At 37.1% G+C, this 26915-nt stretch overlaps 4 protein-coding genes across 8 annotated transcripts; 2 read left to right on the top strand and 2 right to left on the bottom strand.

Moving 5' to 3' along the window:
* The first annotated feature begins 4468 nt into the window (after positions 1–4468).
* On the top strand, positions 4469–6504 carry LOC125190676 (reactive oxygen species modulator 1). The gene is made up of 3 exons (XM_048088026.1): positions 4469–4628; positions 4984–5021; positions 6159–6504. The coding sequence occupies exons 1-3, from the start codon at positions 4556–4558 to the stop codon at positions 6270–6272; spliced, it is 225 nt and encodes a 74-aa protein (XP_047943983.1). The 5' UTR covers positions 4469–4555; the 3' UTR covers positions 6273–6504.
* Positions 6505–6628: 124 nt separating this feature from the next.
* On the bottom strand, positions 6629–8972 carry LOC125190675 (protein PATRONUS 2). The gene is made up of 5 exons (XM_048088025.1): positions 8864–8972; positions 8314–8394; positions 7786–8142; positions 7212–7243; positions 6629–7119 (listed from the first exon to the last, which is right to left on the bottom strand). Exons 2-5 carry the CDS (start codon positions 8378–8380, stop codon positions 6925–6927), a joined length of 651 nt encoding a protein of 216 aa, XP_047943982.1. The 5' UTR covers positions 8381–8394; positions 8864–8972; the 3' UTR covers positions 6629–6924.
* Positions 8973–10049: 1077 nt separating this feature from the next.
* Positions 10050–19263, bottom strand: LOC125187569 (PH, RCC1 and FYVE domains-containing protein 1). 5 transcript variants are annotated; one of them, XR_007170625.1, is made up of 10 exons: positions 18760–19263; positions 17308–17394; positions 16234–16323; positions 15637–15717; positions 15338–15532; positions 13066–15201; positions 12131–12277; positions 10899–11281; positions 10352–10561; positions 10050–10223 (listed from the first exon to the last, which is right to left on the bottom strand). XR_007170625.1 is itself a non-coding variant. In XM_048084186.1 (10 exons), exons 1-9 carry the CDS (start codon positions 18835–18837, stop codon positions 10429–10431), a joined length of 3330 nt encoding a protein of 1109 aa, XP_047940143.1. In that variant the 5' UTR covers positions 18838–19263; the 3' UTR covers positions 10050–10223; positions 10416–10428. The 5 variants fall into 5 exon arrangements, 4 of the variants coding, with proteins under 4 accessions (XP_047940143.1, XP_047940142.1, XP_047940144.1 ...); XM_048084186.1 differs by having other exon boundaries at positions 10416–10561; XM_048084185.1 differs by having other exon boundaries at positions 10050–10561.
* Positions 19264–26117: 6854 nt separating this feature from the next.
* LOC125189513 lies at positions 26118–26792 on the top strand. Its single transcript, XM_048086786.1, has one exon. The coding sequence runs from the start codon at positions 26118–26120 to the stop codon at positions 26790–26792; it is 675 nt and encodes a 224-aa protein (XP_047942743.1).
* Positions 26793–26915: the final 123 nt, after the last annotated feature.

Below are 26915 nucleotides of genomic sequence, written 5' to 3'. Positions count from 1 at the left end.
CCAAGTTGAGCTTTCATATACTCGATCCCGGCCATATGGGCTGAAACTTGGGCAGGAGTCATTTTTGAAAGGTCAGCCATCGTGGCGACCAGGTACATGGACATTAGGGTGTTCGAGCCCATGCCCGTGCCGGAGCATGAGCCCTCGCCCGCCTGGCTTGATTCGCCGCGGCCCCTCCCTCTCCCCCTCGCTCTAGCCGCCTTCGCCGCCTTGTTCCCTTGCGGCCGACGTCGTGTACCGGAAGAAGACCCCCCTGCATCATCGGTTGGCGTGCCCTCACGTGAGGTGTTGCCTTCGCCGCCATCACTAGACGAGTAGTGGCCACGCGCCGTGTGCTTCATGCATTTCGCGCCTGACTCGACACCGCCAGCCCACCTTTCAAGGTGGTGAACTTGTGACCAAACATCGACATGCTTGAAATCTTTACCGATGTCGTCTTTGAAGACCCGCAACGCCGCTCTCAGAATGTCGGCTCCATTGGCTCCGCTTTGATAATTCGCCTCTTCTCCCCTGTATATCGCGCAAATTTTTTTGACATCTCTGTCGCATCGGTCCCAATGACTGCGGAGCATCTTCACGTTGCGGGCAACGGTCTTCTTCGGCCTTCGTGCGTTGTAAACTTCGGTGAGTTTTTGCCAAAAACACTTGTTGGTTTGCTGATCCAAGCGTCGTACAGAGCCAACGTCTCGTCTTGGCTGTATGATTGATGGGTGCCGTCTCCCACAACCTCTTCCTCCGCTTCCTCCTCTTCCTCCTAGGCATTGACGCCGAGCCTGAGGCCGATCTTGCCGGAGCCGGAGCCTCCACTTATTGGTCAGTCAGGCGCCAAAAAGTTCTCCGAAATTTGGGATAATCCCGGCGATTGCCCGTACCTCTGGGGGGGGGGACGATAGTATGCATCCACATCAAAATGTGGTGTTTGGTACGCCGGCGGAGTGGTCGAGGCTTGGGTGCCCGGCGACGAACCGGGAGTACCCAAACAGTTGTACATGCTCGCCCAATCGTCGAACGAGTTCAAGTCGAACCCGCCGGAGCGCCGCCTGCCGGAGCCGCCGCCGCTGGAGTTTCCATCGCCGAACATTTTTTCAACAATTTGAGAGTAATGTTTGTGTGTAAAATGGAAGAGGAATGAGAGTAGTGTTTGTGTGTAAAATGGTGAATGGAGTATGGAGTATATTTATAGAATAATAAAAGAAATTTTTTTTAAAAAAAATTCGACCGTTTGAATTTTTTTTTATTAAATTCAAATTTTTCGAATTTATAAAAAAAAAATTATTACGTCATAATTCCGACGCCCACTCGCGGGTCGGCGAGTGGGCGTCACGCAATGCTCCAGCGCGCGCGCCACGTGGGCGCGCGCGTCGTCTCGCCAGCTCGAGGCCGGCCTCGCCGGCACGTGTCACGCGACGAGATGTCTCGTCTCGTCGAGACGAGACGAGCTTCGTAACGCTGTCTCGATGCTGGCTCGTCTCGTCGAGACGAGACCGAGCCAGCATCGAGTCAGCGTTGCGGATGCTCTTATGCATTACACAATATGCATTATGCAGTACACATTATGCAGTATGCAGTACACATAATAAATTAACCAGATAAACATCTTATATTCTATGTGGGTACATCATTTGTCATATCTAAACCTCATCTGTTTTTTCTGATGTAGTTTTTCTTCCCGGTGTACACCAACAAGTCTTACTATCTCATATGTTTCGATCTCCTTCACAACATAATGAAAGTCATCGACCATACACCTGCCGAAACGCATACGTGTTTCAGTACAAAGTATGGGACAACACCGTCTATGTTGGTACGATGTTTTTGTTATGTTTGTACTTTTAATTTCTTTGTCGTGTGTTATTCTGATTTTGTCGTATTTTGTAACGGCACGAATTCTTTGCTGAGGCCCTAGACAAGTGCAGGGTTCCTAAAGTAGCTGATCAAGTGCGCAACTATGCAGTCCATCGCTTGATACTGCCGTGGAGAAACAGACACAACCACACCGACGGTGGGGTGTATTTGATGCGGCATATTGAGACATAGTTTGGAGAATCAGACAAAGATTGGGATTGCGGTCTCATAAATAAAGGGTTGAAGAGCTTGACGATGTTGAGAATTAAGTACGTGCATACCATGCTGACTTGTAGTCACAACAAGATGACTACCGTTAACCAGGAAAGTGCATCGAGCCAATAGAAAGAACGACCGACTAAATTCTTCTTCGGAAAGTGGTTCGAAGATTATGGTTTATGAGTAGGGAATCTTCATGGATTTATGGTTTAGTAATGGATATTTGGTTTGAAAATATTTTGTTTTGGTTATGGAATACATTAGTCTAGTGGGATATCTGTTTTTTTTGTGGAACGTAGATAATGTTTTGCGAAACAATGTGGTAAGTAGTGCTTTGGGTTTTGTATGTGGTTTAATTGGGTTATGAAGGTATAAGCTGGACAAAGTCCAGGTAAAGGAGTTATAAGTTGGACGAAGTCCAGGAGAAAAAAAATTGGAGGCATAAGTTGGACGAAGTCCAGGAAAAGAAGAGGTATAAGCTGGACGAAGTCCAGGGAAATGCAAGGAGGGTATTGATACGATAGTGGCCGTAGACGGCACGAATCCCGACTGGGGCGACTCCGGTCGCCAACCTCAAGGCAAATCGTAGGGAAGTTCCCGATTCGGCCTAGGGTTTGGTTGCGGAATGGTTGTACGACGATCAACGCCAAGTTGAGTCTCAATCTGGCCATGGAAGCCAAGAGATGTTCCAAGGTCGCCGCTATAGGGTCCAGCGGCGCGGGTTCCGACAGTTGCAACACCACATGATGAAACGAGAGCGGTAGCGTCGTTGTCATCGGAAGGGTTTCCACACGAACCACGTCTGTTGCTGCAGGAGGGGGACATTGTTCGAGATGAAGGCACCAAATGTTAAGAGATTTGTTCCCTCAACGAGCGGCGATAAAGATAGAGGTAGTCGCCGGTGAGTTGCCGGTCGATCAAACCTAGGGTTTGTAATTTGCAGAAAAATAAACGGCAGAGAAAATAGGGTAAATATTGTTATATTCCTTAATGAATTAACAATATGCCCTGTTTATAGTCTAAGGACCCTAGATGGTTCGACTCTCTTTTGCGATACGGGAAAGAACTAATAAGAAAACTCAAAAAGGAGCATTGGTCGACCCATTAAACAATACTCCCTCCGTTCCATAGTAGTGGAGTCATTTTGTCATTTTTGTACGTTCCATAGTAGTGGAGTCATTTCCCTTTTTAGTAAAAGTCAACGCATTTCTTCTCATTTACTTTACTCTCTTCCTTATTTCATTTCCTACTTTATTCTTCCTTTATTAACTCACTTATCACAATTTTTCTTAGTTTTCGTGCCGAAAAGAAATGTCCCCACTACTATGGAACGGAGGGAGTATGTCCAATATTCTTAATAAAATAAATCAACAAAAATAAGCAATTAAAATAACTAACTTCCTGCGACAAGAACTACTCTTCATCGAGAGACATAATCCCCGAACTTCATCGGTCGTTTGGTCTGTCGACGAGGATATGCCCTTGGTTCTGCCACGGTCGGCGTGCTGTGCATGACGGTCTCGAATTCCAACAGAGCCTAGTCAGTTATATGCTCCCCATCCACCTGTTCAGCGATCTCGATATGAGACGGTGATGCAGGTTTACCCGTATCAAGGGACCTCGAGGGAGATTGCGAGATACCCTACGCCGACAAAATTGGCAGAACGGTGTACTGTGTGGCGTGATGGAGAGACGGTCGAAGAGGGGTGTTACACTAAGACCATGTCTACAACTCACACCGAGGGCACCCAGCTGGAACACGAGAACAAAAAAGGGAAGAGGAACAAGCACTATCATGGCCAGCGAAATGCGCTCCCTCTGGACAGATATGGAGAGTATGTGTGTCGTTAGGTATATTTTATTTATTTAGTTCCCTTTTATTAGTAGTTATGCTATTTATTTTTTATACAATGGATTATTATTAAACATCCTTCATCCTTTCCGGGTTTTCTTGGTTAATTCTTTTTCGGATTTGCAAAAAAGAATCGAATTAACTAGGGTCCTTAGTCTATAAATAATGGAATTGATATAACTTCTCTTTAGGTAAAATAATTTTCCTACTTTTCTCTTGCTTTTACTTTATGCAACCCTAGTTTGATGTGTAACAATTTGATAATATGTAATACAAATTTAAAAGAAATACAATAGATCATGCATAAATGAGATGCTAGTACTAATATCCAAGCACTCCTTAATCTATAATAATACCTACATGAACAATCAATCATAAAACCAACCAAACCTCTTTATACTAAAGTTTGTATTAAAAAAGCAGGAATGAAAATTTGAAATTAATTAACTGCTGTGAGAATTTTCATCGAATAATATAGCAGTGACCAATTTGTAAAAATAAAACCTAATTTGTAATTCACCCCTTATAGTATTTATTGATAGAAAAGTAAAAACATAATCAAATTCTATATAAGAGCTGAAGCCGAAGCTTCAAGTTTTATTCAACACCAAAAACACTATTAATCGAAGAAGAGAAGAGATGGCAAGGGATAGCTGTCTGACGCGAATTACGGCGGGCTTCGCCATCGGAGGAGCTGTCGGCGGCGCTGTGGGTAAGACCCCCTAATTCTCTCATAACCCTATTTGCAACAATCTCTTTCTCTCTTTCCCAATTAAATCCCTACGGAAACAGTATCATATGCCTCTGTTTTTAATTATCGTGTTACAGTTTATCAAATGCCTAGGTCATGGAGAGAATGTGTTCAATTCCTGCTTTTAAAAATTTTAATTGTTTTATGCTTTGTTTGAAACCTAATTCAGGACTGTGGAGTTAGCTTAAATTAGGCTTTTTCCGAAGCAGCACAAGTTTTTATCCCCAAATTGAATGAATTATAACAACTTGATCCTGTTTAATTGGTTATCTGAATGTTTGTATTCATCAACTGATGGTAATGTTATCATCTGCAGGTGCTGTTTATGGAACTTATGATGCTATAAGATCTAAGGTGATTTTTTCCCTCTGCCTTCTGCTTTTTAAAACCACAAAATTCATGCCCTTTTAGATAAAGCTTTCCTTATCTTGAGCAACAGAGGGAGTTTGGTCTATGTCATTTACAATTTTTTGGATCAAGTATCAATCCAAATTGAACTACTTATAGTATTAAATTGGCGCGTATCTTAATGTTGTTTGCGTGCTGGATGGGATTTTAAGAGAAAACCGATGACTGAGCTTTGATGATGCTATTTTTGTCTATCCTTTGTTGTAGTCAGCATCTATAAATGTATAAACATTACCTTTTTGAATACCTGAATCATATGATATTTTGATGCTTGATGATGGTTGAAATCCGTTAAAGAGATCTGGAGACAAAATCGTTAGGCTGTCTGTTTTTGTTTTCCATTTAATCTACTAAGTAACTAGGGTTTGGAAAAGCAGGAACTGTATAAGAAACAGTAAATTAGAGAGAAAAGAATTCATGGAACCAGTTAAGTTGCATTGCTGCTCTTATATGGAGTATGTGACATTGGGAACCATGGCATGTTATTTTCTTTTGAGTTAATTGTAGTCCGTATATCCTTTGTTATTGGTTCCTGTTTATTTACTTCTATGCAATAGAGGGGCCAAACATCCTGCTGAATGGAAAGATGGTTTTGGATTATTTATAGTACTTCTTATTTGTTAATACACTTTAAAAAATTGTTAATCCATCCTTTGATACATAAAAGATTGAATACTTTCTGAGATGGAGGTTTTGGAGAGAGTTACCCTATTGATAATGCCAGATATTGAGTTCATTAAAGTTTCTTTTGAAATATGCTATGTAGTTCCTTTGGTATTAATAGTGCAATAATGTTCTTATTTGTATTATATGTGTGCAATAATTTTTTACTCCTTTTATGTTTCACCAGATTATTAGGTCAGCCATTTTAGTTGGCTTTCTCTGTCACCATGATCATCTTTCAGATATTAGTCTCTGCCTTCAAGGTTTAACACACCATACTGAATGCTACTGGAGATGTGAATATATTTATTTACGTTATCCAGCGTGTATTTCTAGAGAAATATGCTGATAAATGAGTAAAAGGTGACTACTGTTTCTTGACCGACTTTAATGGGAGATTTTGATAATCTGAAAATGCAGGTTCCGGGTCTTCTAAAAGTACGGTACATTGGGCAGACAACGGTGGGTAGTGCTGCTGTTTTTGGTCTTTTCCTTGGAGCTGGAAGCTTAATACACTGTGGCAAATCTTATTAGGGCTCATTTGTTAAATAAGTAAGCACTTGGGTTTGGAGAACTGTGTCTGGACACATCCCGTCACCGGGTATAGATGATATATTTCATCTTAGCCTAGATTTCTTGGTCTTTTTTTCTGCCTAAGTTAATGTTTTCTTTTCATGAATTTCCTTTTGTTTTTAGTATGAATAACCTGCACGTTTATAACATTTTATTGTCATTTGAATTATGACAAACCCAGTGCTTATATTTATGTTCTGTATTTTTTTGGTTTGTGGTTTATATTCTGTATTTTTTGGGATGTAGTTTTCTTGTGAAAGCATAAAAAGTATACCAACTCACAATTGCAAAACGAAAGAGCAGAGTCAAACTTATGAAGCAAATTGCAAGGATTATAATATACTCCAATGTCAATTATTTTGACTTGATTTAACTACATAATCCAACATCCACGAGTACACAAGCATTGAATCTAAGTCTTTATCTCATCACACCAAAACTATTTCACTCCAATGTGAATGGCAGTTTGGCCCAGCAAATTACAAGGCTAGCAGTTAGCAAAACTGATCACAAAACTATCAGCTTTTTACTCGACAGTAAGTTTGATTTTCTATCAAACATGCTACATAATCCATATGTCCTTAGGCAAAATGCATTTCATGTTACCACACTCTTAGATATCATCGTCATCGCCTTCCTTGAGCTCTAATTCGACTGCCTCAAACTCTAATACAGACGGAGAGGGCAGAGGACACTCCTGATAAAGTGGTGAAGGAGGAGACTTCCAACAAGGCTTGAACCAATCAGAAAACTCTAGCATTGATAACTCTTCCAGTTTGGGATTGCAGTTGTCAGGATCTCGATCACCCTACAAGAAGATATAAGCATGACATATCTCAACATCTGTCTACCCAGTTCCTATATATGCTTAATGCAACCGAATCACAGCAAAGTGCATACCTTTGTCTGTTCCATTATCACGTCTGTCGAGCCTGCATCATCTCACCCAACAGAAAAAAGGCCAGGAAATCAATGAATGTGCAGAACTTCACAGGATTGGTATGGCTTGAGATCGTAGTGCTATGACATTAAGCAAAAAATATGACATGTACCACCTCCAAAAAAATACTAGCACTTTGAGAATAGATGCACTTGGATTTGAGAACTTATTCAAAGATCATTTAGGTGCAAAATGCTGTCATTACCTCCGGATGAACGGCCAGAAATGAGGGAAACAAGATATTGTATTTTTGTCTTTGAAGAAGTAATATCTAAGAGGACATGTCTCCTCAATAGAGACAATTTTACTACTGTTATTGATGAATAGCCATTGAATAGTAGCTTTCAAGTTGACATGCTTTGAAGAATCACACATAACTACAATACAGGCTTTGAACAAGAAAGGAACATACAAGCATTAAAGTTTTGAACCTTTTAGGTTTGTGTTATATCATATCTAACCAAGATAAAAGATGAAGTGAAAGTGACATTGACATTGACATATAACCAAGTATTATGAGTTTGAACAGGTTACCATGTCCAGGAAGAACTGTGTCCAAGAAATTAAGCTCTGATGCTGCTGAAGTAGCTTTTTGTGCATCAATGCACTTCCTGTGGTCGTGCAAGAAACCTTCTTCCTCAATGTTAAGATTCTCATTAACCGAAATCTTTTTCTTGGACAGTGCCTCACACTCAAAAACTTTCTGATTTGAAAATCCAATTTCAGCAACTTTAAACTGCTTCTTTCCAGACTTTTTACTCTGTGAGGTTGTCTCACGATGAATAGACGACTTATTAGTAATGTCATTCAGAGCTTTACGACTCTCGCGTGCAAATCCACCCTTCTTTGGCAATGGTATGGATGTCTTCGATTTGCCATCAGTAGTGACTTCTACAAAATGAAATCAGTATAGTTTACATAAGGAGTATACCGAATAAAGTTTCTATCGCTTATGAAGCATCGAGTGTGCTAGAAATTAAGCAAAGCGGATCCTACAATTAAAATAGGCCAAATATGCAATGAGGTAAAAGCAAGGTAGTATAGAAGATGAAGTATTATTACTTTTACGGTGGATGACAGAATTTTCATCTTGGATGCTCAACGGTTTTAGAGTGAGAGGCCTTTCCATATTTCTTCAACACACTGCAAACACACAAAATATTATTAAATGAAAAAACATACACAAATCAATCTGACAAGAAACATCAGAATGTTAGATAACATTGTTAACCTCTCACAATTCAAAATTATGAATATGAAAAGCCTTTAAACACGAAATCAGGAGCATAGCATAGAAAAAGGAAATCTCAACAGAGTGAAAATCATATCGTGGAAGGAAATCTCGGCTTGATCCAATTTCTCCATTCTTTTTACAGCACGAAAAATCACAGCCTTTTGAATTCCTTCGTTTGCTAATCTAATTCCACACTCACAATGAAATGATCTATGAAAATTCAGTTGAGAGAGATAGGTCGCAGCTTCAAAATAAATCAGTAAAACTCCCAAGGGCATTTGTGCTGATTTAGAGGTCAAAATCCAAAACAACTAAATTAAAACAAACAGTAAAGAAGTTGATTAGTCGAGAGATGAAAATCGAAACGCGAAAGTGCACCTGATGTTTCTGGAATGAATTCGATGAAAATCGCGTGAGAGAGAGGAGGAATGGGCGGGAAGGATGATGCCATTGAAATGGTTATGGATTGATCTTCGCTGGGCCTGGCCCATACGAAAAATAGCATGTCCAAAGTTGGCCAGAGGAGTTTGTATAGAGCTCACAATTTCGTAACCGATACAAAAATTCATACAACTACGCATCAAATTAATGGATTTAGATCGAGACTTATTGGGTTCTTGTCTTTATCGTGTTAGGAACCCGATAATTTTGAGTTGGATTCAATTTGGGTTCCATTGGGTTCAGGTAACCCGTTACAAAAATAATAATATTATTTGATTATTAAAAAAAATGCATGCTTTGATTTTATTTTATATGTTCTTGTTAATCAGGTTTAAATTGAATTTTTATCGTGTAGATCAGGTTCAGGAATTATAGTGTTGCTATCGTGCCATGTCGATAACGAGTTCATGTCTGGTGTGTGTCGTGTTCGGGTTGAGAGTTCCATTTCCCCTTATATATTTTTGCCCATCCGAAGATAATTTCTTAACTCTGTCACTGGGACGACCCATCATGCATAATTTGTTACCCCTAATTTTTTATAGTAAAGATAGGCCTTAGCTCAATACTAGTACTCCCACGTCTCTCATTAATTGTTCACTTCGGTTTCGGATTTTTAAAAATGTAAAGAAAAGTGAATTGAAAAAATTAGTCGAATATGAATCTCACTTTTATATATTAGATTTATAATAAAATGTGAGTAGAATAAGTTACTGAAATGTACGACCTACTTATCATTTATGGTGAAAAAAATGAAAGTGAACAAGAGGGAGTAATATTTACCCCTTTCATGAACCAAAATTCTATTTCAGTGTAAAATTATGATAGTTTCCAAGTGTTAATCGTGAAAAGATTATTATGTTCATAGAATTGGTCAAAGATTATACCTTTGTGATGCAATTTTAACCGTCTTTCCCATCAAGCTGTTATCAAACCTTTCTTTCTGACATCCAACTTTTTCTAGTTTTCAGTTTGATAATAGTGATGTCATCAAAAAGTTCGAGAGAGATGTGGGCAAAATTCAACTGCAATCTTCTTGTGACACAAATCAAGTAAGACATGATCAAAGTAAAACTCAAAGAAACAGTAAAAACAAACAGAAGAGATACATAATAGAGAAGAGAAATAGCAGTAGAAATGATTGTGTAGATAGGAATTTGGTTAATAGAATATACATGGGAAGGGAAGGGAAATAAGTGCTCACAAATAGAGCCATCACCCTACCAAGAATTTACAAATTTCTCACCCTCAAACGTCAAACCCCACGCAACGCTCTTCTGGGGAAAAAATTGATAAACCACTGTCAACATCAAGAAGAATATTAGAAGAGGTTAAAACCCCCTAAAAAAGAAGAAGAGATAAAACCAAGACACCAAGATTAGACAGCTTTCCTCCCCCACCCTCCAAACATCACTATAACTCTTGTACCTGAAGCAAGAGACTGAGGGCAGAACCGACAACAGCAAAAAGAGAAAAAAATCCATATACATACACAAGGTGCATTGTTAATGTCCCAAGTCCTCACTAGCTATGCCAACACTTGACTTGTCAACCATCCGCACATTGTATCGTTCGTATACTCTTGCCCGGTTCTCTGCCCACCATGTTTCCGCTTGCTTCTCACTAAATCGCTTCCGGCTGCATTCAAACATTTTCATAATCAAGAAGAATTTCCCCAAGCTTTGTATTTTTCAACTTATTAGCCTAAACTAATCATTTCACTTCTTCAAATAACAGACACTGACACAATTTATAATTACTACTATAACCAAAAACCAAAGGATATTAAACTCAAAACTACTACTATACAATTAAAATCATGGGCCATAAGCAGAGGCCTTAACAAACACAATGGGGCAATGACATGCAAAAATAAAAAATGGTGTCACTTCGCTACAAAAATGACTGTGCAGTTATACCGGACATATTAGTAAACGTTAACATAGAAGGTCTTGTATGGCTGAATGCAACATACCTGAAACGAACTCGCTTCAGATCTTTGAGCCCTCCAGGTAAGGAGGTAAGAGTGATATAAACACCTTGTTCATCTTGCTCAACCCACTCATTTTCGCTACGAGTATCACTTTCTTTTGTTCTATTACCATTTCTTGTTACATCTGTATGTGCAGGTCTGCTGTGACCCAAACTGCGATTACTTGCAGTACTAGACCCATTTGTCAGCAATGGGTTGTTTGGCTCATTTGACTCCTGATCCAAGAAATTCGTTTGACCATTCACTCGATCGATGGAGGCATTTAAAACATCATTAGGTATTGAAGGGGCAACAAGAGGAATGAAGGGCGGAGATTTGCTGCTTCTGGTAGAACCCACAGGAAGTCTTTCAGCCATTTCCTTCAGCTGCATGAAAGAAAATACAATCAACTAAGAAAACTACACAAATCAGTCAAAGAAGTTATTCTAGCAGCATCCTAGTATAGTTCTCTTGTACTCTTCATTCCCCTTGTTTTTCCCATTTTATACAATGTCAATATAAATAAATTTATAGCAAAGCATAAAGCTCATAGTAACAGGTATGAAAAGAAAATTTGAAGAGAGCAATAAAGCAAATATTCCCATTAGCTCCTAGACCATTTATTATCAATGAGAACTTCAAACACCATTTTAGAATAGTTAAAGAAACCAGACTTTCATCCATCTAGCAGTGATGGGCAACTTTGGATCAGGGATCTATACTAATTTAAAGTGAGAATATTTCTTCAAGCAATATGGTAATGTATCTTGCTACAAGCTAAATGGGAGTTGGAAGTCTGGATCTTGACCCACAGTTAGATAAGAGCAGAGAGGGCAACAGAGAGGTATGTAGTTCTTCCAGGTGGCAATGTACGAGTGTGAGGGCTGAAAGTATAAAGGAACAATGTAATAGAGTGAGGTAATAGCAGTTATAGTGTTCTTGCATATGTGGGATTCAGATCTGTGAAAGCCAATATACATGTATATTATATATATGAACAGCTATGAAAACCTATGGAACTTCATATTAAAAATACTACTAGGATTGTTTGTTCCTGATATGTCATGCCATCTGCCGAAACATTTGGGTATCCCCCTCACATTAATTAGTAGTGTACAAAGGATGTAAGAACCACATATCAAAAAAAGGAAACAGATGCAATTTCTTACAGAAAATACATACCAGCAAACATGTAAATTGTTATCTAGAATTTTATACACAATTATTTTTCTTACTTGAGCAGTAAGTGATTTTATGACTTCTTTTGCAGCTTTGCACTTCGCAGTCTCTTCCCCTGCAATTGCTATTGCCTCCTTCAGCTGTGTAGTTGTTCTTTCTAGTTCTACTTCCTGAAGTTGAGCCTTCCGAGTGAGACTTTCTACCTGCACAGAAAAATATTTGAATACTATCTGAGACTGAGAGGGCTATATAGTCAATATACATGAAAGCTTTAATATCTGGCAGCTGCACATTAACTAGAGCACCACAATATATTTAACTGAGAGCATACCCACCTAAAAGAAAGAAATAACTTTCCTTGATCGCAAGAATAAAAAGCAGAAATCATTCAAATGAGCTTTGCTTATCCACTAAAGGAGAAAGCAATGGAAACATCTATGTTGTGGAGGTAAAGAAGTAGTAACACGTTCCTCGGAACAATAATTTCAAAAATGAACTTCAATTATAGCAGTTGCAGCAGAACACTAGAAAAAAAATGAATTATTGAAGAAAATCCATCAATATTCAGGGTGTATGCCCTGTTCAATACGAGTAAAAGCGATCTCCATCAATCTCCATGGACTATAAATTAATTAATGTAGAAAGTAGAATACACGTTAGTGATTTCAGAGAAAAGTGAAGTTTGTCCACATAAACATTAACCAAGAGAGACACTGACAAGATTGCAGTATGTAAGTCTCAGTTTAGTAATGGGCCTCCTATTCAGCACCATCACTTATCTAAGATAACCGGAGAGAGTGAGGCTGTGCACTTTAGCTTATTAAGGTAAGATGAAAAACTTATCCACCCTGTAACCCATAGGTTCATCTCCAACCCACAGAAGAGTTTAATGTGATGAGATAAACACGAAAAGGTGCATGTAATGAGCACCACAAAGAAGTATACGTAAAAAGAAGTAGCAATAACATGGAACCAATTGCATAGAAGTTACCTGTGCTCTTAATTTGATAACTTCTTGGCTGAGGTTATCATTATTTGTCTTTGCCTCATCCAGAACAATCTTAGGTGATGTAAGGCCTCCTAGTGTAGGGGTTGGTGTGGTAGAGCGAGGAGGACTGGCACGTCGTGATATTGGTGATGTTGCTCGAGAAACAATCCTCGAACCAGGAACTGAAGCTGAGAAGAATTTTTTGGATGAACCGAAAACAGGATTGAAAGATTTTGAGATATTAAGAGCCCCCCACTGGGAGTTTCCATTTGGGATTGGTGATACACGACTGCTATTGAATTCAAGCTTTTTGTTTCTTTTAGAGGATAGACTCTCCCCTTGTTTCAAAGGTTCCATAGAAGCAAACCTAGCTAGATTGGGGCGGGATCTTGTATCCAATTTCTCATCTTTATCTTTTGTATCGTTTATTCCCTGATTCATACTTGCTCTTCTACTTATTGATGACTGAGATGAAGTATCAATTTCAATAGCCTTTCTCAATTTACTGAAGCAATTATCACAAACACGATACGGTTTATTTGGATTTGGTGCCATAGAAGCCCTGAGTGACTTCTTGCTGCTGCATGAATGACAAAAAACAAGGCCACAGTTGTAACAGTTGTGACGCTTCCTTTTGAAGTTAAATGGCAGGCGGCAGCCAGAACACATGGACTGATCGACTCCTGAGACCCATTTATGAAGGCAGATAGCTGCAGTGAAATTAGTACCACAAGCAATACTCTTTACTTGCTTGTCTTTCAGAGCTTCAACCAGAGTTGGAAAATTTTGGTCGTTTGTATCCCCATGACCCAACCTACCGTTTGCTCCCTTTCCCCATGTATAAACTTCAGTTCTTGAGGTCAACACAGCCACGTGATAAGCACCACAAGCTATCTCCTCAACAAAACTCTTCCCGAGTCTTCCCTCAACACGACATGGGAGCTTCCCATCAGCTTGAGGGTTTCCCAGCTGTCCATAAACTGGACTCCCCATGGCATATACATGTCCTGAGGTTGTAAGAGCCACAGTCATACTGTGCCCACAAGCAACTTGGCAAAAATTTGGTTCTACAAGAGCAGCAACACAGGTAGGAACAAGTTTTGATTCCTTATCACCATGTCCAAGTCGACCTTTGTCTCCATCTCCCCATGTAAAAAGCTTTCCTGAAGAACAGTTACTGGAACTTGAGCTTCCAACCATAACTTCAACAACTGCAGCAGTATGCCAAACACCACATGCTGCTCTTACAGTGCGTAGACCCTTAAGAGATTCCACTTCTCGCGGCTTTGAGATACTTGCACGATCTCCATGACCAAGAACCGCAAAAGTTCCATCACCGAAAGTAAACAACTGCCCAGCAGAAGTCACAACAGCTGTATGCCAAGGCCCACATGAGATTGAAGAAACATGTATTCCCTCCAGTGGCCCATTTACTCTTTTTGGCACCCAATGGCTAACTTCATTTCCATGACCTAGAAGGCCGAAATGACCATCACCCCAAGTGTACAAATCTCCTGAAAGTGTAACAGCACAAGAATGATATTCACCACATGCAACAAGCTCAATATTTGTATTGCTGAGCCCATCAATTAGCTTCGGATGCAAGACATCAGCATCTACACCGTGGCCAAGCCTGCCTCCTAATTCCTCACCCCAAGAGAATATCTCTCCCTGCTTGGTCACAATGGCAGCATGTCGTCCACCACAAGCTATGTTCTGAACATCTAATACAACTGCAGACTCCAACGCCTTGGGCAATAATGCATCCATTTTCGCTACAAGACTACTCCCAACTCTGTGTGGTCCACCGCCAATAACTCCATCCCCGGTGCCTTCTCCCCAAATAAAAACATCACCCAGGGCGTCACCATCATCATGACCAGAACCTTGACTTGATGAGCTTACAGCACTAGAAAGGCTCACACGGAAGGCGTCCACCCCAATTCCTTTCATGTGACCATGTATGCCATCAGAGCCTCCAGAAGACACAGAATGCACCGAAGCACTAGCAGAATCTGAGGGGAAGAAACCCTTTGGAGGCATAGCATACATTATGGCATCGGAAAATACCTTATCCAGACCATTTTTTGGAGGACTCTCATAAGGGCTGTGGAGACGAAGTTGATCACCACCATCCTGCTAAGATTTCAAGTTGCAAAAGTTTCCTTTTAAAAGGGCAAAAAGGGAAGGGAAAAAAGAAAGTGAAGAGCATACAGATGCCTAGCCCATAATTCAGAAAAGAGGATGGAATAAGGTTATAGTAAAAACACTACACCTTCTGCAAGATATCACCACTATCAAAGGGAGAGTGCAGCGGCGAACTTCTTCTAGTGTATGTTCTAGGACTAGTAGCTCCAGAAGAGATTCCATCACTCCTGGATTCTGTTCTCCACTTACGCTGGTGACCTCGTGAGATCAATGCCTTAAGGCCACTAAACCAGACTTCAGCTTCCTCCTTGTCCTTGCATATCTACAAAAGAAGAGGACAAAGTCCAAATTAAATTATCAGTGAAAGATTGATGGCCCAAATATAGTATTTTAAAAAGAACATGGGGATCGCAAACAGAATCTTACCAAATCAAGTGATCTGTCATTGTATATAAGAGAAAAGGATTGATATTCTTTCTCAGGTCGTGGGTACCTTTGAAAAATTGGCTGCAACAGGAGACAAATAGTCAGAATAAAAGAAAGGCGATTCAAGCATGTAGCCAGAGATCTATAACAGGACCATGATTCCACAAATTAACTGAGCACACTCTACACAAATCAAAGAATAACTTCATACTGAGATAGCATAAATCTCCAAAGACTAAGTTCAAGATTAAATGATACAGTTTGTCACTTTATCTCTAAAAGATACATAAGGGTACCCCAAATATAACTAAGAAAAAGGAAAGGTTTGATTAGCCCAGCAATGAGAAATAGTCCTAAAAGTCTACTACATCAATACTTTAAAGACAATATTCACTAGTCCCAAAGATCTGTTTTAACTCTAACAGGCTGAGGGACCACAGACTAGAGTATCCTGTGGTCGTGTCAGATTTGCAGCATTATTTGGCATATGAGTCTGCAGGGGCTAAATGACATGATGAACCATAAAAGTAAATCATAGGTATAACATGAAATGTTATTGTGCATAATCATTGAATAGGTGTCCAATAGGAAACTAACAGTCCGTTGTCCTGATATAATTCTGGAGACATGACTAAGTTTAAGGTGTTTCTCCTCTTTCCCCGAAAACCATATGAGGACAGATTCATCCTGAAATAAAACAGATGCACGAGTTAAATGTTTCCAGTGTCATCGAGAAATGCCGGAACACAAATAGCACGTTACAAGTGGAGTAATTATAAACAGCCAAACCATTATTTATATAATAAAATATTGTGCCAGGGTTCAACAACCAAGCCAAATGTGATCAACACTTCTGAGGATCAGGCTATCGTATGCTCATATTTGATTGTGCTCATCAGATTACACAAATGAAAAGAACCTTCCAAGACTGTAAGAAGGCTTATCAAAACTTGCATTGATATAAAGGTAATAAAAGTTTGCGATAAAGTGCTTCTTTCACCATCCAAATCAAGTCTAAAAACAAAACTAAAGCCCTAGCCGTCCATTCCAGCTCCCTTACTAGAGGAAGAAATAGGAGATCAGAACATCATGCATCACTTATAAAGGAGTTATTTATCAGCCTACTGCCTATACTTTAGTTTTGATCACATGAATCGACAATGAAATTTGAGGCTTAATCTAAGATAGTAAATACACGGCATAAAAATTACAAAATCATAAAATGGACATAAAGGTTCCACGATCATAACATATTGCTTTGTTCCCTTCTTCTATTATTATTTCATTTTGTTTCTTAGTAATTTTTTTTCCTTTCTAAGTTATTGCTAGTATATCAAATTATACCAGTAAAAACAATCATAAATCAATGTTCACTTTCACACATCAATATTTCATGCATGATATAAGTCAAGAGACTGTGTGGCAAACTGGGATATCAATCAATTGCTACAGTGTATAGTTGGCCTTGAAGTACACAACCATAAAAAAATACACATGGATTCATGAACCTTAAAAAACTTATTACTATTATATTTAAAGAGAGTAAAATATATAAATAAAAAAACTGAAGACTATTGAAAATAATTGCATTTGCAACAAATTGTAAAGTCACAAAATAAAGTGTCAATGACAAGCCCAATCGCCGAAATCTTAAGAATCCAATGGGCTTACATTTGCCAGGCGGAAAGGACAAAATTTTGGTTTCCCTCTTCTTCCATACTTCAGTAAGTATGCACCTTTCTTTAGAGCTGTGATAGCCTGCAAAAAATTCAGCATATTTCAAAAGATTAGCATAGCCAGCATGGTTTACACAGAAACAAAGTCTATTACGAAGCTTATGAAAATAAATATGCAGCCAGTTGGATACGAGAAATGAAATAGCGAGATAACTGATGTTGTATAGTTCCAGTTAAATATACAGAAACTAAGGAATCTAAAGAACAACTCCTTAAACTAAGAAATGAAAAACTCCTAGGTCAAATTAAATGTCAATGCAGCATATCTGCACATCTAAGTTCTACTTTTCAAGCCTCAAGCAACCACAACTAAAAGAATAATTCCCGTTAGAAGAACATGATGATTGAGTACCAAGAAAACAAAAAAAAAACATATTTGAGTTGTTAGGAATTTTTAAGGAACGGAGTATTTGAGCAATCACTTCATCATATGAAGCATTAAATCAATTGAGACTTCACTATGAGCTATTCAGATACATGAAGATAGTACTAAACTACTAATTCATGTACCCAGAAAAGGAACTGCTGCTGCACAATTTGCAACAAAAATAGGCCGAGAGATATGAATGAGGTCAACACAAAGACTATCGTCATCTGTTAACTTGGTCTAATGAGTCACATTCCATGTTTTGCATGTTTGGCAACATTAACCAATTTATCTTTAATTTGGATGAGCTATAAATGTATATGAGACAGACCAGAAATACAAATATAAGTATAGTTTGAATTTTGAAAGCAATGTGGTGATAACTGATAAGGCCACTAGCCAGCAAAGCAATCATGGGACTGCCAAGAGTCAGATTTACGTAATGTGTGGCATACACATGAGGAAAATAATCAAGAAAACTTATTTACTCTTAAAGAATTTAACAGAAATTTTTAAAAATCCAGTCTATAGATTTTTCATGAGTTGATGCTAGGGTCTTACAAACAATGAAGTGTTCAAAGAAAAGCCTCAGAATTTTCTTATAGTTATAGCTTACTGATTCTCACTTCAAGAGCATGCTTCCACATAACAATACTAGTTTAAAAGTCTGGTGATCTACTTAGGAAAAAAATACTCAGTTAAACCAAATAACCAGTCACGACAAGCGGTGAATGAACCATTTTCTGCATAGAGTAACTTCATTTGCATTACGCAGTAGACAAATTTACAAAAACAGAATACGACACCACATATATGCATAAGAAGGAAAATTTGTTCAATTGTTCCAAGAGATGTCAAAAAAGGTCCAAACCATACCACGAAATGCATTAGAATGTGACAATACCTAATTTACTAGAAATCACTAAGCAGCAGAGAAATTACTAGAGCTGAATCGAAGAATCCGAGAGTTAAAAACGGTCATAGAAAGCAAAAAGCAACAGCAAGCCAGTAAATTTATACTTGTTCGATATCCCTCTCGATTGGTCCACCAACTCTGCTGACGTCGGAGCTGCTCATCCTATCGGCGGCGCGTGACATGAAAACAAAAGATTCCGCTTTCCAGAACAAACCCTAAATGGAAACCCCCCATCCACCACCCACACTCATAAAATAGTCCAGTGCCAGTCAACTGCGCGGCGTCGGGAGCGGAGTAGCCGCGCGAATTGCAGCGGAACAAGTGCGGAGGCCGCCAATTGCGGAGCAAAGTTGATTTAGTAGGAGAGTGGGAGAATGAAGTAGTGAAATAATCGACGGAGTGTGAAATTGCAGCCGCGAAAGGCGGAGATGCGAGTAGTGAGAGAAGAGAGGAGATCAGGAGAAGGCGAGCTGAGTAAAATCCAATGGGTTTTTGATCTGATAATTAACAGTTTCTTTTGCAGCTCGACTGTGTAACAAAGCTATTCTGTGGAGAGAGAGAAAGAGAGAGAGAGGGGAAAATTGTGGACTTGTGGAATTCCTATTCCATTTTTCTTTTTTCTTTTTTCTTTTTTCTTTTTTCTTTATGCATTGTGTGTGAGGAAAGTGGATGAAGTAATTTTTGGGATAATTGGACTCATATTTGGTTAATAAACCTTGACGTGGCATTTGTTATTTACTTCAACTAAAATATAGTGCCATATATAATTTTATAGCTATTTCGGCTCTTGTTCTTTAGGAATTAAATTTGAATTGGAATTCGAATCATATGGAATTGAGATTGAATTCGAAATGATTCAATTCAATTCTAAATCTTTTGTTCAGTAAAAATAATGTAATTGATGTGGAATTGAACTTGAAGAAATTAGAGGGTGTGTCGGTGTGTCCAGTGTGTGAAGGTGTCCAATTTTATAACTAGCTGAAATTCCAATTATCTACATTTGGAATTCAAATTATGGAATGAAGAGGCTGCCGTGGGAATTGGATGCTCATTTTTTTTTATTTTGGGGTAAGAATGTGTGTATGTACATGCCCGTTTATGTATCGTTGGGTGGTAATATGAATATATTTAATTAAAAGTCTTTTTGATTCACATTTAGATTCTTCATATTCCTATATGTTGTTATAACTAAAAACGGTGGAATTGAATAAATGAGTTTGAATTAACATAACTGTAACCGATATATATGTCGATGTTATTATTTTTTTATATTGTTATAATACTCATGATGACATTTATGCTATTTTCTCCAAAACTATCCTTTTGTATATGTATAGATAGATAGATTAACTTTTTAAGTAATTATTTACTAGCTTATAACATTTCATTCCATCTAAGTTGAGTTGTATTCTTTTACAGGATATTTCAACTAAGTTGAGTCGTATTCTTTTTTTTTTACAAAACAACATCAAATCACTTCTACTTTCTCTCTCATACTTTATTCTCTATTCTATTTTATTTTATTTTCAATTAATTTATTTAACACAATTTCTTAATTTTCGTGCATAAAAAAAATGTCTCAACTTAGTTACGACATAGGGACAAAGGAAGTATTAGTTATACTATTAAACAATTTTTTTTTTCAGTTATTCACGCATTATGTTAATTGCTAGCTCATCGTATTGTTTGATGAGTAGCACAGATTATTAAACAATTTTAGTTTTTTTCAGTTATTTACGCATTATGTTAATTGCTAGCTCATAGTATTGTTTGATGAGTAGCACAGATTATTAAACAATTTTTATTTATTTTTAGTTATTCACGCATTATGTTAATTGCTAGATCATAGTATTGTTTGATGAGTACCAAAGATTATTAAACAATTTTTGTTTTTTTTTAGTTATTCACGCATTATGTTAATTGCTAGCTCATAGTATTGTTTGATGAGTAGCACAGATTATTAAACAATTTTTGTTTTTTTTTAGTTATTCACGCATTATGTTAATTGCTAGATTATAGTATTGTTTGATGACTAGCAAAGATTATTAAACAATTTTTGTTTTTTCAGTTATTCACGCATTATGTTAATTGCTAGCTAATAGTATTGTTTGATGAGTAGCACAGATTAAAATAAAATAAAAATCTAAAGTTGCCACGAGGTTTAGATTAGTACTTGCTCCTTGTCACTGAGTTGTGTAATAAACAGTGATTACAACACAATACAAATAAATATATATACAGACGTAAGATGCCAATGTAATTGGTGTTGGCGTATTTAAAAACGCCAATTGAATTGGTACTTATGTTTAATCATATTAACAGCATTGGCGTTTTTCCATTTCTACTTTTCTAGAATGCCAAAAAGAAAACCCTTAAAAAGACCTTATTTCTAAATTGACCCCGCGCTCAAAAACTTTCGGGATATTATTAGATTTTCTTTTGAGAACTAAATCCTTCTTATTTACTCCATAATATTCCCTGGCTCAAGATGTCTATATTTTCTTTTAGTTTATTTTCACTTAAGATGTTCGCTTTTATATTTGGAACAAAATTTTTCTCTCGTTTATCCCCATTAAAATATTCAATTACTTTTTACTCTTTACTTATTCTATCTAATAACTCTTCCTAAAATCTCGTGCTACTTAAGAACGTGGAAATCTTAGGATAGAGAGAGTTATAAAAATGTCTTATAATTTAAGATGTCTTTCATCTTCCATTTATTTTTCTATTTCTCCCTCTAATTAGTCATTTATTTATCTTTTTATGGATAAAAATGCATATTTACATATGTTGTAATCCGGGGCGAATCCACATTATGCCTAGGTGGAGCATTTGCCCCTCCTCATTTTCCTGCACTTGTATATATATTAACCTATTATAAATTTTATTTCATTCAATCTCTTATTAAATGCCCTTCCTCAAATTCTTAAAATTCCTTCATACTCCCTCCGTCCCATCTTACTTGCACTTTTACTTTTCGGCACGTCACAAACTCCTTAAATTTTTTATAGTTTAAGTTAGAATTAATGCATTTAATTAATATGTTAGTTTAAGTTAAGAGGTCCTTTATTAAGTGACGTCTCATTACATTTAAAATTCTAACTTAATTACACAAAAAAAATCAATCTTAAATTTACGGCCTAAATTTGACCCCCTCTCTGCAAATTCCCACTCGCACTTTTCATTTTAGGCCGTAAATTTAAGATTGATTTTTATGTGTAATTAAGTTAGAATTTCAAGTGTAATGAGACGTCACTTAATAAAGGACCTCTTAACTTAAACTAACATATTAATTAAATGCATTAATTCTAACTTAAACTATAAAAAATTTAAGGAGTTTGTGACGTGCCGAAAAGTAAAAGTGCAAGTAACATGGGACGGAGGGAGTATTATCTCTAATAATAATAAAAAAAATAGTGAAATTCTTGTTTATAGACAAGGAGTGAAATCCTTTATGGAGATTTTTTTCCCCCATATTTTCTTATAATAAATTTACAACCTAGAAAATATCTTTGTAATAGACGTATGGATGAAAAATGGGAGGTGATAATGACCAACACCACGAGCCCTTGCACTTTTTGTAAAGAAAGGAGGAGCCACAAGTCAAAATCATGGTCCCTTTCCCTTTGATGAAAATTGGTCCTGCTTTTTCTCCCACTTTTTTTTTTTTTTTTTTTTTTAATTTTTATTTTATGTATTTCTCTTGTAATAATTTATATGTTCAAATTTTGATCGATGAGCTCAAGAAAATGATCGATAGCTTTGTCCTCTTATGTGGTCTTCTCTATCCATACTCTAATTCAAGATTGTGATAGAGAAGAAAATTTGTGGATGGAATTAATATGAACTATACATAGTATGAAGCATGGTTGTAGTCTTGTAGATACGACTGACATTTTCGACATGACATGAAAATTCGACACGAACATGCACGAAGTTAATATGTTTGGATCAAACCTTATTGGATTTGAGTCCTTATTGGATCGATCTAATAAGAACCAATGATTTTAGGTTGGGTTCAGATAACTCATTAAGAATCATATTATTATTTTTATTATTTAGAAACACACTTTATTATTATTATATATATTTAAATTGTGAAAAAGTTTTAATCGTATTATATCATGTTTTAACTGTATAATATCAAATTTTATCGTGTAATATCATGTTTGGTTCGTCATCATGTTGTGTCAACTCAAATTATAAGTAGTATCGTTAACGGCAAGGCTGGAAATTTCCGCATGACATGAACAAGCACAAAGTTAATGAGTTTGAGTCCTTATCGGACGACCTAATAAGAACCTGATAATGATCCAACTTGCATGATTTGTCATTCCTAGTGGCAGAGACTCTTGTGATATTTGACAACACAATAATCTTCTTTAATTAATTTGCTTGTTGATTATAGCATGTTATATTTTTGTGGTCCATTCCTCTTTGTTTCACCTTTAGTTTCTACATAGTAAGGAGCAATGAACATGCACGTGTGCTCCATGTGATTGCTCACACAAGTCATCTTTTAGACCCCCAAATGGATTGATATTATGGAAGAAGAAATTATGCTTTTAGGTGTGCATGACCATCAATATTTTAATTAGATAATGCATTTGCATAGACACCAAGTTTATTAGGTATACGTTGCAATTGTTTAACACCTCAACTTTGGAGTATAATAGGTTGCAAGACGATATCACTACTCACATGACGCAGTCTCCTATATAATTCGTTTACTACTATTAGGATCCTGTATTTTTAATGATGATTAAAGTTAATTGCTTTGTAATCATTGGTGTTCTAGCTAGAGAGGTTTACTAATATAATATAACTAGCAAGTTAGAGCATATAACTGCATAACACGTAGAATTGGGACAATTAATCCTATTACTCAGGTGGATCTAAATCATGATGATGAGCTTAGATCATCTAGTCCATATATAGTTGATGTATCAAAGACATTTCATATTTGGAAACTTTGAAATATTTACTACCATTCATTTGTTATCAAATTTATATTTAATTAATAGTTCAAAATATAAAAATTTAGGAGTTGGTAATTGATGTAATCTACGGTTTAGATATTTAAAAAAATCTTTGAACTGAATTAGTGAAAGCAACGTCCTAGTATAACTTGAGCCATAAATGAACATTAAACATGGTAATAGAATAAGTAAAGTAGTTAATGAAAGCAACGTCCTTTTATTTTATCATTCTTCCAAGTTGAATCTTGTTTACTCCTTTTCATTAGTTTTAAATAATAAAATCATTTAATTCAGATTCTAAATAGTACTATAAAATAGTCGAATCATAGTACTTAAGCCCCGTTTGATAGCTATATTTATTATTTATTACGACTCTACTTATTGTTTGATCTACAAAACAAATTAACCGCAAGCCCGTATTAATTTTTTCAGCCCGGAGAGGCCCGCACTGTTTTCTACGTTTTGATAGTATAATTGAAGTATTGAACCAACCAAGGAGGTGGCTTTATGTATCTGCAATAAAAATCCAAGAAAGATAATTTAGTTTAATCTAATTACCCATGATTAATTAGGTAAAATAGTCTTCTCTCCGCAAGCAAAATCACCTTCTCTTTCAAGCAAATTCTGACGCAGTCCTCCATATTTTCATAGGAAGCAAGTGAAGATGATTAGGTTTGCAGATGACTATGAATAATTCTTTATTCAATTTGTCAATGTGTAGATACTTTGTATTGCACATAATAATTAACTTTCCAAGGCATAAGTTTGTTGAGTTACAGTGTATTTCATTAAAGTTTGATCGTGTTGTTAATCTTGGCGGTAGGTGCAAAATTCGGTTTTTTATGGGTTGATAATTTGGTAATTAATGATTTTTTATTGGGATAAACAAGAAATTAAATTATTTGCATAATTAATCTAATACTAAGGAATGATATTTAGCCCTGTTATAGCCTAAACAATATTGCATCAATAGTCTTGCGGGCTTACTCTACTTTCAGCTAAAAAGCCTGAGATTTTGGGCCAAAACGTCAGCCCATTTCATTATATTACTTAGTCAATATATTAAAAATATGACTAACTATTGAAAATATTATTAAGACTTTAAATTTTTTTTATTTACTTGTGTTCAATAAAATATATTTAATAAAGTTATCATTTAATTATAGCCGTGTTTAAATTAATGTCAATTGTAGAATGATTTAAATATTTATTTATTTTTATCATTAATGGACTTAACTTTTATATAGCTTGTGGCCCAAATGCCACTAGGTTGAGCTTATGAAAGATTAGCTCAATTGATTTTCGCCTGGGCTCGTAAAATTATATATCGCAAATATAGAGAAAAGGATAAGCTAGATAGTAGTATCATAAAATGAGAAAATCGAGCAAAATATATAAGGGTTCTATTGTACCAAATTTATAGCGAACCTCTTTAGAGAATCTTTCTTTAGGCAAATTTATCTACTCAATCCACCTTACATATTCATTAATTTTCTCGGGATGAGTCTAGTGCTCACTATTAATCTTCTAAATACCTCAAAATAGGTAAAATCTAGGCATGGTTTGTCAATCGGTTCAGATAATTAACGAACTGAATTGTTGATTGCTAATCACGGTTTGGGCAGAAATGCAAAACTGGTACCAATTAAAATAGGTTATCGGTAACTGTAAGCGAACATAAAAACAATATAATGTCGCTATAGCCTATATTGATAACCAACAAATTTTTTTATTTGGAGGGTTAGTGTTTAAGGAAAGTTTACAACTGAAACTTCATCGATAATATCCAAATAGGATCAAGATGGAGTAGGTTTCGGCTAGTGTTTAAGGGAAAGTTTACAGCTAATTCACGAGGCTTGAGTATGATGGTCCTTATCCTTCCAATAGGGTAAAGGTGTAGTATGTAGGAATTAAGTCGGTCGTCTCCTTGTGCGTGAGGTGGTATTTTCGCTTCGTCGCGCGTGTGTGTGTGTGTGAAGTAATCGTTTTAAGACCGAGTGTGTTTTCGGTGTGTGTTGTGTGGTCGGCTTCATACTATTTCACCAAAATTGATTCGAAGTTACTGAACAAAATATGACGACTTCATACTATTTTACCAAATTAAGATGGGTTAACATGATACTACACACCTTGAGGATTTTCAAAGAATGAATAACAAGAACCGATCATGTGTTTGGGAGCAGATCATGGACTTTAGAAGCTTTAGTAAGGAGGTACAAGAAGTGGCTTCGAAAGGCATTCGGATGAAGATCGGCAATGGGGCTCACACGAGGTTTTGGTTTGATAATTGGCAGGGTTGAATAGCCTTCGACTTAGCTTTCCCAGATTATTCATGCTGTCTACACAAAAACAAGATTTTGTTTCAAGAAATGGGTATATAGGTGAATGGAGAGTGGAGATGGGCCTTCAATTGGAGGCGAAATCTTTTTGCGTGGTAAAAAGAATCCTTTAGAGACCTCATCAGCGTCGTGAATCTTACAAAGATGTTTGAAAATGTAAATGACAGGAGGGTGTGGTCGAGTGACTTATCAAATTCCTTCTCGGTGTCTGACTTTGGTCTGCAGGTTACCAAGATTATGGAGGACGAGAGCTCACCACAAGCTCAAGGGAGGCTCGCTTGGAAAAATATTGTTCCTCCAAGAGCACAACTTCAAGTTTGGTTTCTTCTTCAAGGAAAAATCAACACTAAAGAGAGGCTTTTCAGATTGGGAGCAACTAGAATTGAGGATGATCGATGCATTTTGTGCAAAGAAGAGACTGAAACTGTTGAACACCTGTTTTTTTGCTGCAAATCATCGAGCAATCTCTGGTATCACTGTTACAAATGTTGGGATTTATCTTTTTGTCTTCCCAAAGATCCAAAGACATGCTTGCTTTCTTGGGTGGGTACTCCGTTCAAAAGATTTAATAAGCGTTTGTGGACCGCCATGTTTTATGTTGTCGCGTGGACAATTTGGGACATTAGAAACAAAATGGCATTCCAAGATTTTAAACCTAACTGGGAGTTCGAGAAGAAGCGACTCTTTTGGCGCCTTGGAACTTGGACGAAAGGATGGTGCCCGAATTTTCCCTTTGCACCGGGGTTGTTAGAGGATGACTTGAAGGTTGTCAGAGGCTGGACAGGAACAAGAGCTCCACGAAGAGGTAGGTTGTGCTAACTTTTTAAATTTCCGGGCTCTTGTTTTTTCCTTCTTTTGTGGCTTTGTTTTGGGCTTTGGCTCAGTGAGAGGATGGGTGATCTGATGCTTATTGGGGCTGCTTTGTTTGGTAGTTTTTGCTTG

Source organism: Salvia hispanica, chromosome 5 (genome assembly GCF_023119035.1).
Source record: "Salvia hispanica cultivar TCC Black 2014 chromosome 5, UniMelb_Shisp_WGS_1.0, whole genome shotgun sequence".
Classification (NCBI taxonomy): Eukaryota; Viridiplantae; Streptophyta; class Magnoliopsida; order Lamiales; family Lamiaceae; genus Salvia; species Salvia hispanica.
The sequence above is the reverse complement of the archived record's forward strand: the minus strand, read 5'-3'. Positions and strand labels throughout refer to the sequence as shown.